Below are 12,506 nucleotides of genomic sequence, written 5' to 3' on the forward strand. Positions count from 1 at the left end.
AAAACTATTTAAAAGTGGGGGTGCGTAAAAACTCAGTGAAAAGCTGGAATCTGGTGGGAATGTGTCTCTGGTGTTAAGAAAGTGTCTCCTTAGATTCTAGTCTATGTGAAGAGTCACTACTGTGTGTGTGTGTGTGTGTGTGTGTGTGTGTGTGTGTGTGTGTGTGTGTGAGAAAGAGAGTCTGCTGGGACATTGGGCTGAAGACTGAGATTCTGGGTTGAAATACAAGCACTGGATAATTTTGCTGAAAACAAAATACCTTTCCAATTAGCTATGTACTGTACATCTAACATGTGATGATGTAAAAAACATATGAAAACAACAGCTTATGTGCATTAAATAAAGTTGCATTTAACAGTATGAGAAAGCATACTTATAAAAATCAAATCTTAAAAGCTATATGTTCTTATTCATTCCCAAACTTGAAAGCAGTAAAAAAAAAAATATACATGTGAACAATACACAAACAGAATAACCCATTGTCCCCTAAAATGCATTGCTAACTCAGACTGTAGAATCTAGATTGACTCATATAATTCAGACACAACACAAAGTCTATGTTGCATAGAATCAGCTGGATAGAACCTGTGGTGTTTGGTCAATGTTTGGCAAAGATCAAAGGTCAAAGGTCAAACCAACCATCCCTCACACACCTTGACCCTAGACAGGACATCACTCTGAGTGTGTCCTTTCAACTGAAAGCCACGATACACACCTTCAAACCTCACAGGTCCATAGCTTATAGATGCACACCAGCCCATAGCAAAATAATGTGTCACCAGGACTATGACAAACATACCAAAATGTAATCATTGTAGCATTTCTTAATCAAAGCAACTTTGATTGAACTCATCTACAAACAATAGCCCCAGCTACCAACCTCTCCCCATAGACAAACAGAGAACCCCAATAGGATAGTTTGTACCTAGACATGTGATGGAGATAGACACACCAACAGAAACAGTCCAAAGCATGCCGCATCCACTAACTCCCCCACCCCACCCACCCATCCAAAGTATAGATAGACAACTGTTTGGAGGGGACCCTGATATATGAACCATGGGACACACTTTACTATACTATATGGTCACCTAAATTATATTACTATAATATATTACTATATAATTTATTTAATATATTCATTTGATATACTTATATATATTATATTTCTCTACGAGTGGGGACATACTGTATATTCATCTATACATTCCATAACTTGACAAAGTGCTAAGTAAAACATGACAGTGTGCATGTGAAGAGATATTTCAAATGTGTGAATGTAAGAAGTCAGAACTACGCTAGTCTTATGCATAGCAGTTCACTGTGTATCTTACTAGGAGACAAACCAGGCTTGAATCACAGCTAAAACCTGTGCCCAATATTTCACAATCCAAAAATAATACGTTAAGCCACAATCATCCACAACGGATTGTCTGTGATAAGAATATATCTATTTATCTCTCACAACGACAGTGTACTCAACTATATACAAAGTCAACCTCATAGGCAACAATGCAACTTTTCACTGTCACGTTCATTAGGTCACCCAACCTTAACATTTTGCAACGGAAAACTAAAATGAGCATTTCTTCCTGGACAACAGCAGGTAGTCCCCTCCTTGTTTCAGTCTGTTTTCTTCCATTTGGTGCCTAATAAACATGACCCTGTGCACAAGACTACCCAGTCTGTTTAAACCACACCAATTATACTTAGAACAATGTTTATATAATATATCTGATATATCAGCATCTAAATTTACATCTAGAGAAAGAAGAGAAGGGGAAATATTGTTGTCCCAAAATGTAAAAACATGCTTGCCAAGGGCCAGATGAGGGAGTCATTTCAAATGGAGAATTAGAATTAAAGTGAGAGTATGTCACAGAATATACTGTGCGTCCCTGGATTCAAAATTCTTCATTCATCATTCAGTACTTAAACAATTGAGGAGAATAATCAATAAAACTCTAATAATCATAATTATAATACAAAAATAAGAGGTGCAATCTCCATAGAATAAATCTTCAACATTTAATTCCCAAAATGCTTCATAAATGAATTAAATTCTTCTAACAATATACAAAGCCATGAGGGGAATCCACAGGTAGTTATAATTTCATTCATAAATAAAAACATCTCCAGTCAAATAAAGCAATGAGAGAATCTAAACGTGTCCATCCCCTGTATTTATGTGTCAGTCTCTTACGATCATCTTTCTTTGTGGTGTGTTTGAATGTGTTTGTGACTGTGTGTGTGAGCGTGTGTGTAATACCTGGTTGATTCTGTTCTTGCTTTGTTGCCTCATTGTCCTCCTCCCTCCCCTGGCTACACTACTTCCTGTAAACACAAGGTAATTTCCTGTAAACACATACCTACTTCCTCCCCACTACCCTTATCGCCAAATGCATGTCAAACAAAGGTTCTCTCCCCAATTCCCAGTCACAGCTCAAGCAATTCAAACGCTGACCCCTGACCCTTGACACCAAAACTCAAGATCCACAGGATACGTCAGAGATGTCTAACTCCCGCACTCTAACGGTCCTCGCCCCCACCCCAATGGTGGACCTGTGAGTATGTCCAGTACGTCCATAAAGAGCGGATCAGTGATGGAGAGATGTAAACTCGAGCGCCCTAGCCATCCTCGTCTTTCTCTCTGTGAGTTAAGAGCCTATAGAATAGACAAGGTTAATAGTAGGTTATTTAGGAGTGGATCTGAGCAGAGCTAGCCAGCAGTTTGTGCCAGCTGACCACTCGCTTCCGCACGTCCACCTTATCCAGCCAGATGTAGGCCTCTCCGATCAGGGTCTTCTTAATGAACTTCCCCCCATTGGACACCAGGAAGAGCTGGACAGAGGAGAGAGAAGAGTTAGACACCAGGAAGAGCTGGACAGAGGAGAGAGAAGAGTTAGACACCAGGAAGAGCTGGACAGAGGAGAGAGAAGAGTTAGACACCAGGAAGAGCAGGACAGAGGAGAGAGAAGAGTTAGACACCAGGAAGAGCTGGACAGAGGAGAGAGAAGAGTTAGACACCAGGAAGAGCAGGACAGAGGAGAGAGAAGAGTTAGACACCAGGAAGAGCTGGACAGAGGAGAGAGAAGAGTTAGACACCAGGAAGAGCTGGACAGAGAAGAGTTAGACACCAGGAAGAGCTGGACAGAGGAGAGAGAAGAGTTAGACACCAGGAAGAGCAGGACAGAGGAGAGAGAAGAGTTAGACACCAGGAAGAGCTGGACAGAGGAGAGAGAAGAGTTAGACACCAGGAAGAGCTGGACAGAGGAGAGAGAAGAGTTAGACACCAGGAAGAGCTGGACAGAGAAGAGTTAGACACCAGGAAGAGCTGGACACCAGGAAGAGCTGGACAGAGGAGAGAGAAGAGTTAGACACCAGGAAGAGCTGGACAGAAAAGAGTTAGACACCAGGAAGAGCTGGACAGAGGAGAGAGAAGAGTAAGACACCAGGAAGAGCTGGACAGAGAAGAGTTAGACACCAGGAAGAGCTGGACAGAGGAGAGAGAAGAGTTAGACACCAGGAAGAGCTGGACAGAGGAGAGAGAAGAGTTAGACACCAGGAAGAGCTGGACAGAAAAGAGTTAGACACCAGGAAGAGCTAGACAGAGGAGAGTTAGACACCAAGAAGAGCTGGACAGAGTACCCGGAGCGCCAAGTCTAGGTCCAAGAAGCTTCTAAATAGCTTCTACCCTCAAGCCATAAGACTCCTGAACAGCTAATCAAATGGCTACCCCGACTATTTGCATTGCCCCCCCCCCAATACGCTGCTGCTACTCGTTGTTATTATCTATGCATAGTCACTTTAATAACTCTACCTACAGTACTGTAGATGTACATATTACCTCAATTACCTCGACACCGGTGCCACCACACATTAACTCTGTACCGCTACCCCCTTTATATAGCCTCGCTACTGTTATTTACTGCTGCTCTTTAATTATTTGTTATTCTTATCTCTGACTTTTTAATTTTAGGTATTTTTCTTTGTATTTTCTTAAAACTGCATTGTTGGTTAAGGGCTTGTAAGTAAGCATTTCACTGTAAGGTCTACACCTGTTGTATTCTGCACATGTGATAAATACAATTTGATTTGATTTGAGAGAGAAGAGTCCTGTTTAGAACAGACATCTAGCAGGCACTTTGATCCAGAGTATTCTTGGTAACCAGGACCAAACATTGCGTGTGAGCGAGCTGGCCGGCTACTCGATTTATGTAACTTTCTGTCACAAGAGTTCATATCCAGCGTGACACACAGAGCATGTGATATAGGGGCAGCAGTACCCGACACATACGAGCATCTTACGTATTATACTTTAAATGACATATAACAGTATCTAAGACAAGAAAAGAGATGCACGAGGTAAATAGACATTCAGGCAGACAGACAGACAGACAGACAGACAGACAGACAGACAGACAGACAGACAGACAGACAGACAGACAGACAGACAGACAGACAGACAGACAGACCTGCAGAGAGTGGCCGGTGGGGTTCATGCAGAATCTGAAGGTCTCGTTGAAGGAGGGCTCGCGGTCGTGACGACATACCCGGGTCTTCTTCTTGATGATCCTCTTCTGGGTCGCAATGTTCACCACATACAGCTTCACATAGAGGTCTGTAGACACACACACACACACACACACACATGCACTCATATAAACACACACTACATTTGTCACAAAAGAGTTATCTTCTATGTATGTGTACCTGAATTCACATGTATCTGTACCATTTGAGTGTTCGTGTGTGTGCGAGCGAATGTGCATCGACATGAGTGTGTAAACGTGTGTGTGTGTGTACATGTTTGTGTGTAATGTACATGTGCATATAGCAGTACCTGGCAGGTGGTCTGGAGACTTGAACTTGTAGGTGATGTTTCTGCACTGGAGGATCTCCAACACCAGCTGGTCTCCCTCTGTCTTCAGTTCCTTCCTCAGAGCTATCTTGATCTCTCCCATTACCTGGGTCTTACCTACACACACACACACACACACACACACACACACACACACACACACACACACACACACACACACACACACACACACACACACACACACACACACACACACACACACACACACACCGGTGGAGGTCGGTGCCGTTTTAAGATAAGGGAGGACAATTTTTTTTTTTTTTACGAGCGTGGCCTTATTTCTATTACAGCATATTGGATGACTGTCATTCATATTCCAATCACCCAATTCAATGTAACAGCAATAGGTTTAGGCTACTACATGATACTACAATTTTCCCTGTACCCATCATGAGGTTGCTACAACCTAGTCTGTGAATGCAAGTTTACAATGTAGGTGCACAGGTGGAGAGAAATTTGAGTAATCAGTGACAGACATTGACACATTCACATTGCCTGCCTCTAGCTGAGCTAGGGTGTAATCATTAGTCCAACAGTTGAATATGAGAGTTTTCATTGGACAAATTCAGGTATGCTGATCCCCCGTTTCGTTCCGTTTGCTTCCGTTTAAGAAACTTTTTTTTTCAACAGAATCGGAGGAATGAATACACCCGTGATCACATGCAAACACAGTTCACTTTGATCCCTTTGATCATTGTGTAATCCCTTATCACATCTACATGCTCTCCTCCTCTCACCTTTTCCCTTCACTTGGGGATTTCACTGCACAACACATTCGCTGCCTGTGACCAGGCAAAACAAACTTTCCAAGCCAAACCTTCATATCATAACTGCTAACTGCTACACACAGCCTACATCGTTGTCACCATATTAACGTCATAGTCAACATAGCTACTAGAACTAATGTGTTAGTAAACCCGCTATAATCATGCAGTACAGTGTACAGTCAGCAGCAAGCAGTTTAGCAGTTACACCAGCGGGCCCCTGTGGCAATAAATTAATCAAACCAAAAGCTTACCTTGACTTGGAAAAGTTCCAGTGTTGGATAGCCATATCCAGCTAGCTAACATTGCATCCCTCTCTGTTTGAGCCGGTTTGTTTGAGTAGGCTAAACTAGCTAGCTGCATTCGCTAGCTAAGTGAAAGTGAAAAAAATACAACTAAATATATCGCTCTCTCCTTCATTTTTAAAGAAATGAATTTGTTCAAAGCTGTTCAACTATTGTCTTTCTCTTTGAGTCAACTACTCACCACATGTTATGCACTGCAGTGCTAGCTAGCTGTAGCTTATGCTTTCAGTACTAGATTCATTCTCTGATTCTTTGATTGGGTGGACAACATGTCAGTTCATACTGCAAGAGCTCTAATACATTGGAGGATGTCCTCTGGAAGTTGTCATAATTACTGTGTAAGTCTATGGAAGGTGCTGAGAACCAATAGCCTCCTAGGTTTTGTATTGAAGTCAATGTACCCAGAAGGGGACGGAAATTAGCTGTGCTCCGGCTACACCATATTGCTATCCTACAGAGTGCTGTTGAGTCTACTGTCGACCTTCATTGCAAAACAGTGTTTTAATAAATGCTTTGCTGTCGTGAATATATTTAGTATAGTTTTATCTAAAAAGGATAACTTTTTTAATGTTTCACTATTTTAATGAAATTCAATAAAGATGATGGTCCTCCCCTTCCTTCTCTGATCACTAGAGTGTTCCTTCCATGACACGTGTCAGTACTGTATGAAGTATGCTCATAAGGTCAGATGAATGTGACTGGTGCTGTCACTTCTTGATGACTTATGACTTCACACCAATCATAACACTCACACTGGGATTCAACTAAACCTGCCCTAGAGAGCAGACCAGCTAACCATAGTTATATCTGAGGGAGGTGTTGACACATACTGTACACACTGAAGCTCACAAGGACATACTCACACCTATACACACACATGCATGCACACCATAGAATTACACTTCCACCTCCAGGTGGTATACACACACACACACACACACACACACACCACTGTGACTTACCCTCAGAGTCCATATTGGACATTGGTGACATCATCACGTCGGTGCCATTTGGAATCTTCCCACTGTCCGGAACAAGATCATATCAAAATACAGAAATATATACACTGAGTGCACAAAACATTAGGATGTAAAATACAGTGTATACAATAACCAAACTCACAACCGAGGGACCTGGAAGATGGCACTGTCCACGGCATTAGTCCCACCCTCATCCTCCAATAGGCTGTAAGCACTGCCACTCAGACCGCTGTCCAATGAGGCGGCTGTTACCGGGGCGTCGCCGGACCTGCCGGGCCGTGCTGTATGGAGATTGGACCACACAAGTCATGAGAGAGAGAGAGGGAGCCCTATATAGGCCTGGTTGAGAATGTACTGCCTTATGTGGGTGCACTATAGGTCTCAATAAAGGCCTGGGTAACTGTCTCCTTTGGTTCCATTTTTTATATAGTATTACACCACCCATGCCTACTGTTACCATATTAAATATTATTTAGCACTTTGAGTGTGATGTATAGCTCTTCCACATTATGTGACATAACATGGTGTGTGTGTGTGTGTGTGTGTGTGTGTGTGTGTGTGTGTGTGTGTGATCTACAGAATAAGGGCAGCCAACACCTCTCATCCAATACACACCAAATTGAATAGCACCACAATACTATAGAAGACAGGCATGAAGCATACATGTATGGGCAGATGTAGTAGCATACATACAGTATCATCCCTCACACATAAACAACATTTTCAAACGGCTTCATCATTGGACACACAGAGAGAACACAAGGACATACACACATAACGATCCAGAGAAACAGTATCAAACATTAAGCAACATAAATATGTTCACAACAGACCAAACAAAAGACCCACAGACCCTATTACACGTTAGTAATCTAAATGTTGGACTACGTGTGTGTCTCTGCTTTGTGGGGCTAACTAATCATTTTACTCTAAAACACATTGACGTAACGTTACTTATAAGCAATTTTACATTTGTTACGCAATCATCACAATTACATCTTAGTAACTGATCGTAATTTCAAAACTTGAATTGTTTAAATGCCTATTTATGTGTTTGCTTTGCAAAAGTTACGTCTTATAAATGCACTGTTTATATTCACAGCAACTTCTACAGTAAGTAAGTGTGTAACTGACTGGGTTTGACCTGGGTCTTCTTTGTTCCACAAGACTGTGTTAGCCAGCTGAGCTAAAATCTAGGCACTTCTTTAGGTCTGGCAAGGTTATACACAAAACCACCTCTGTTACATAAGTGCAGTGGTGAGATAGATATAGAGTATGACTGGTTGGTTGTGAATGGCGTGGCGTGGGATGTGTGAGTCACGTGACATGAAACTGGATCTATGCCGACGCTCTTCTCTCAGGCCTCTCGACACGATAAGAAAAAATAAACGTTTGCTAATACCATTTAATGACCCAAGGGAAAAACGGAGTAAAAAAGTGTACAGGTACTTTATAAAGTATTATAAACTGCCCTGAATGCTGATTGGCTGAAAGCCGTGTTATATCAGACTGTACACCATGGGTATGACAAAACATTTATATGTACTGATTTAATGACGTTGGTAACCAGTTTATAATAGCAATAAGGCACCTTGGGGGTTTGTGATATATGGCCAATATACCGCTGCTAAGGGCTGTGTCCTAGCACTCCGCATTGCGTTGTGCTTATGAACAGCCCTTAGCCGTGGTATATTGGCCATATACCACACCCCCTCGGGCCTTATTGCTTAATGGTTTTATGCTAATTGCTGTCAAAGCCTGATTTATTGTTAGGGAACAATGCCTGAGCCCTGGATTGATAGTCTATTTCCTGGTATTAGCAAACTGTGTCTCGCTGCATGAATCTCTGGCTGTGTGGCTGGCTGTGTGGCTGGCTGTGTGGCTGTGTGTTAGCTCTTTCTCTCTTTCTTTCTCTCTCTATGGTCACAATCTCTCCTAATATCCCTTTCTGTCTGTTGTACCTTGTCAGATCTCTTTCTGTCTGTTGTACCTTGTCAGATCTCTTTCTGTCTGTTGTATTGTGTCAGATCTCTTTCTGTCTGTTGTACCTTGTCAGATCTCTTTCTGTCTGTTGTATTGTGTCAGATCTCTTTCTGTCTGTTGTACCTTGTCAGATCTCTTTCTGTCTGTTGTATTGTGTCAGATCTCTTTCTGTCTGTTGTACCTTGTCAGATCTCTTTATGTCTGTTGTATTGTGTCAGATCTCTTTCTGTCTGTTGTATTGTGTCAGATCTCTTTCTGTCTGTTGTACCTTGTCAGATCTCTTTCTGTCTGTTGTATTGTGTCAGATCGCTCTCTTTCTGCAGGTGTGCGTTAGTAGTATCCCAGCCTGTCTCTCTCCGGCTGCAACAATCTTTGCAGTCAGTCACACGACAGAGACGTGCGACTCTCACCTCCTTCCCTCTGTGGCCTCTCTTCAGACATGGCTTTCCTGAAGGTCAGGTGTCTGCCGTCTGCTTGGCTCCCATTGGCCGATGCTGCCGGGCCCGGCGGGGCGGGGAGCGAATCGGATTGGGCTTTCTGAATGGTGAGCACGCCCACTATGCTGTGTCTGTGGTGCCTCAGGGAGAGGCGGCCTCTTTGGGCTGGGGGGTAGGAGACTGGAGGGGGTAAGGGGCGCAGGCGCGGGACAGGGTCACGCCAAGGGGGTAGAGGGCAGAGGTCAAGGCCGGGGCAGGGGGCAGGCAAGATGGAGACTCAGAAAGCAGGAATGTCATCACCATTGAAACCAGCTTTACTGTCAGTCACATGCAGCCACAGTGCGCGGTGCACAGTCGCCCCGGCCCTCCACATCACATAGGGGTGGGGCATGGGCCGTGGGCCGTGGGGCGTGCAGCGTCTACTGATGTGCATTGTGGTCCAAAAATAAAAAAAGGGTGGGTGGGAGAGGGGCAGCGGACTGCATGCACAGCCATCTCCGAGTAGAGTAGCTTCAGAAAGCCGGCCATTTTGGTATAAAACAGAAACCAAAATAAGTCCAAAACACAGGGAAAAAAAGGGATCATGAAATTTAAACGGAGGGAGAGGGTTAGGTTGGGAGACTTTCTTCTGAGTTCATCGTTGTAAATGCTTGGATCAGGTAGTTGAAACGATTCAAGTGATATCTAAGTGTAATTCCTAGCCTTCCCTCTCTTGGACCATGACACCATGACTAGTCCAAACTGAATAAAATATACTGTGTCTACTAATCTACTGAGTCTACTGTGTGTACCATAGTAGTCATTGGCTTGATTAGTCATGTGAGAGCTCTGGCAGTGGTGCTGTGTTCGGACACTGATTGACAATTGGTCCCAAAGTGACTTTTCAAAAGCCCTACTTCTTAGTTTGGAGTCAGTCTTGTTTAAGATCATCGTTGTCATTCTGTGACATTGTGTTAACTGTCTTACGAAATGAATTAATACAAGAACATTTAAAAGAATGTTTGAAACAAACTTGGTTTAAGGGAGGATGATTAAGACTGCAACCTTATAATTTGTTATTTAAACGTTTAGTTCCAATTTATGACATAATTTAACAGAGGGTTTAGTGTCTGTTTTTAGAAACGTTAGTTTAATTGTAGTAATTGTATATTTCCTTTTTATCAAACTTTTAATCAATGAAGTATAAAATGTTTTTAACAGCAATCTTTGTGGCTCTGGAGGTTCGTTGAAACAGGGTAAACTTAGGAGTAAACTTAAGTGTAAACTCTAAAACAAGAAGTGCTAGAATACGGTAAGTGTGATGCTGGATCTACACACCGTGGGAACATACAGAAGAGAAGCAGTGAGAGGGGGGGGGAGTACGGAAGGCACCAGAAGTAGGAAAAAGAAAAAAAAGGAGGGGAAAAAAATAGAAGGAATAGGGGAAAAAAGAGAAAACAAAGAAAACAGCTCAAACTGGACAGAAGGGGGAACAGATGAGCGCAAGGCGGCCATGCTGCGGAGGCTTTATTTGCGTCTTTTACTTGGTTGGAGGCGGTGCTGTTGCTGCGAAGCCGGAGCTTCACCCGTTGCTACAGCGACACCGCCGTCGCCATCCTGCTGGTGTTGCCTTGCACTTTTGCGAGGCGCCGCACGTGGAGCCGCGCGTGGCGTATGTTGGCTGTGGCCCTCGGACGGGGAAGGCTTCGATGTGCCGGGGCTACTGTGAGATTTCTCAATAGTGGGCACCTGCGTGTCTAGAACAACCAAATTCACCAATTACCATCTATTACTACCATTAAAGCTACCATCTGTTGTTGTGCTCTTCTGTTTTTACATCAGGGCTAGATAGCTACTAAGCTACATGCCACGTTCTGTAGCGCCCTGTTTAAATGACCCTTTGGAAGTGGGTATTTTCCAATTGTTCGGGCCACATAAGTTTTCCACTTAAATTTGGGGTTTTCCAATGAAGTTTAGGGTTAAGACTGAGGAGGTGGGGGTTGTTTTCAAGCCTTCCATGGCCATGTTGTGTCAGGACGAGAATGGAGGAAGCTGAGAGTAGGAAAAGTCTGAGCTGAGTGGAGTCATGGCAACAGCAGAAAATAAAAACATGGCAAAGCAAAGAGCATGAATCCAAAGCTATAATGGGTGAGTCTGAATAGTGAGGGAGAAGTGACAGAGGGGGGATAGAAAAAGAGACAGAGAGAAAGAGAGAGACAGGCAGAGAGATAGATAGGCAGACAGAGAGAGAGACAAAGACAGCTAGAGAAAACAAGAGAGAGAAGTGAGAGACAAAGACAGAGAGAAAACGAGAGAGAGAAGAGAGACAAAGACAGAGAGAAAACGAGAGAGAGAAGAGAGACAAAGACAGAGAGAAAACGAGAGAGAGAGAAATAAAGAGAACAAGGGAGAAAGGGAGAGAGAACCAGAACAGGTACAGATAGAGAGAAAGGAGTGGGGTAGGTTGTTCATGATGACTAAGAGGTCAGAGGGAAGGGAAAGACAGAACCTCTCCTACCCTTGGCTGGATCAGGGAAGATCCCGTGGCTCCGGCTCTTGATGACCGACGACTTGGGCGAGTCCTGGTTCCCGTGGGCGGGGGTTTTGGGGGAGGCGTGCTGCGAGGAGGGCTTGGGGGAGTCCTGGTTACCGTGGGCGGGGGTTTTGGGGGAGGCGTGCTGCGAGGGGGGCTTGGGGGAGTGCTGGCGCCCCTGTGCTGAAAGGGAGCGCCGGTGGTGCTCTCCCTCACTCTGTTCCTTCAGAGGGAGCCAGCGTGGGACGTTATCCATGTTAGCTGTGTTGGACAGGTCCATCAACACCTAGAAGAACACCCACACACATCCCCTTTAACATCAACCTCACATACTGGATGGCTGCTACTTATAGGTAACTTACAGCAGCATCACAGTAATGTACGTCACCCTCACAGAAGTGCTATGGACAAAATGCATGTCTCTCTCTCTCACCTCTCCCAGAAAGTCGTTGGAGGAGCACTTGTCGTAGTCCCACACGCTCACCTCCAGCAGCTTCTTCCTCAGCTGAAACACACCACACACACACACACACACACACACACACACACACACACACACACACACACACACACACACACACACACACACGCACACCACACACTATTATTCCTCTAAACTCACAAATGCAGTATTCACAGTAAC

The 12,506-nt window shown here is 43.8% G+C and overlaps 1 protein-coding gene across 1 annotated transcript in view; it reads right to left on the reverse strand.

Annotated features, from left to right (window-relative positions):
* Window positions 1–2,014: 2,014 nt before the first annotated feature.
* Window positions 2,015–12,506, reverse strand: part of pcloa (piccolo presynaptic cytomatrix protein a) — a 64,916-nt gene continuing 54,424 nt past the window's right edge. The window contains exons 19-27 of the mRNA XM_029761668.1: window positions 12,297–12,368; window positions 11,849–12,149; window positions 10,875–11,087; window positions 9,325–9,531; window positions 7,074–7,212; window positions 6,914–6,975; window positions 4,844–4,978; window positions 4,476–4,621; window positions 2,015–2,841 (exon numbers count right to left, since the gene is read on the reverse strand). Coding sequence (XP_029617528.1) covers window positions 2,698–2,841; window positions 4,476–4,621; window positions 4,844–4,978; window positions 6,914–6,975; window positions 7,074–7,212; window positions 9,325–9,531; window positions 10,875–11,087; window positions 11,849–12,149; window positions 12,297–12,368 — 1,419 coding nt within the window. The 3' untranslated portion in view covers window positions 2,015–2,697. The remainder of the gene's footprint in view (window positions 2,842–4,475; window positions 4,622–4,843; window positions 4,979–6,913; window positions 6,976–7,073; window positions 7,213–9,324; window positions 9,532–10,874; window positions 11,088–11,848; window positions 12,150–12,296; window positions 12,369–12,506) is intronic.

Source organism: Salmo trutta, chromosome 8 (assembly GCF_901001165.1).
Source record: "Salmo trutta chromosome 8, fSalTru1.1, whole genome shotgun sequence".
Lineage (NCBI taxonomy): Eukaryota > Metazoa > Chordata > Actinopteri > Salmoniformes > Salmonidae > Salmo > Salmo trutta.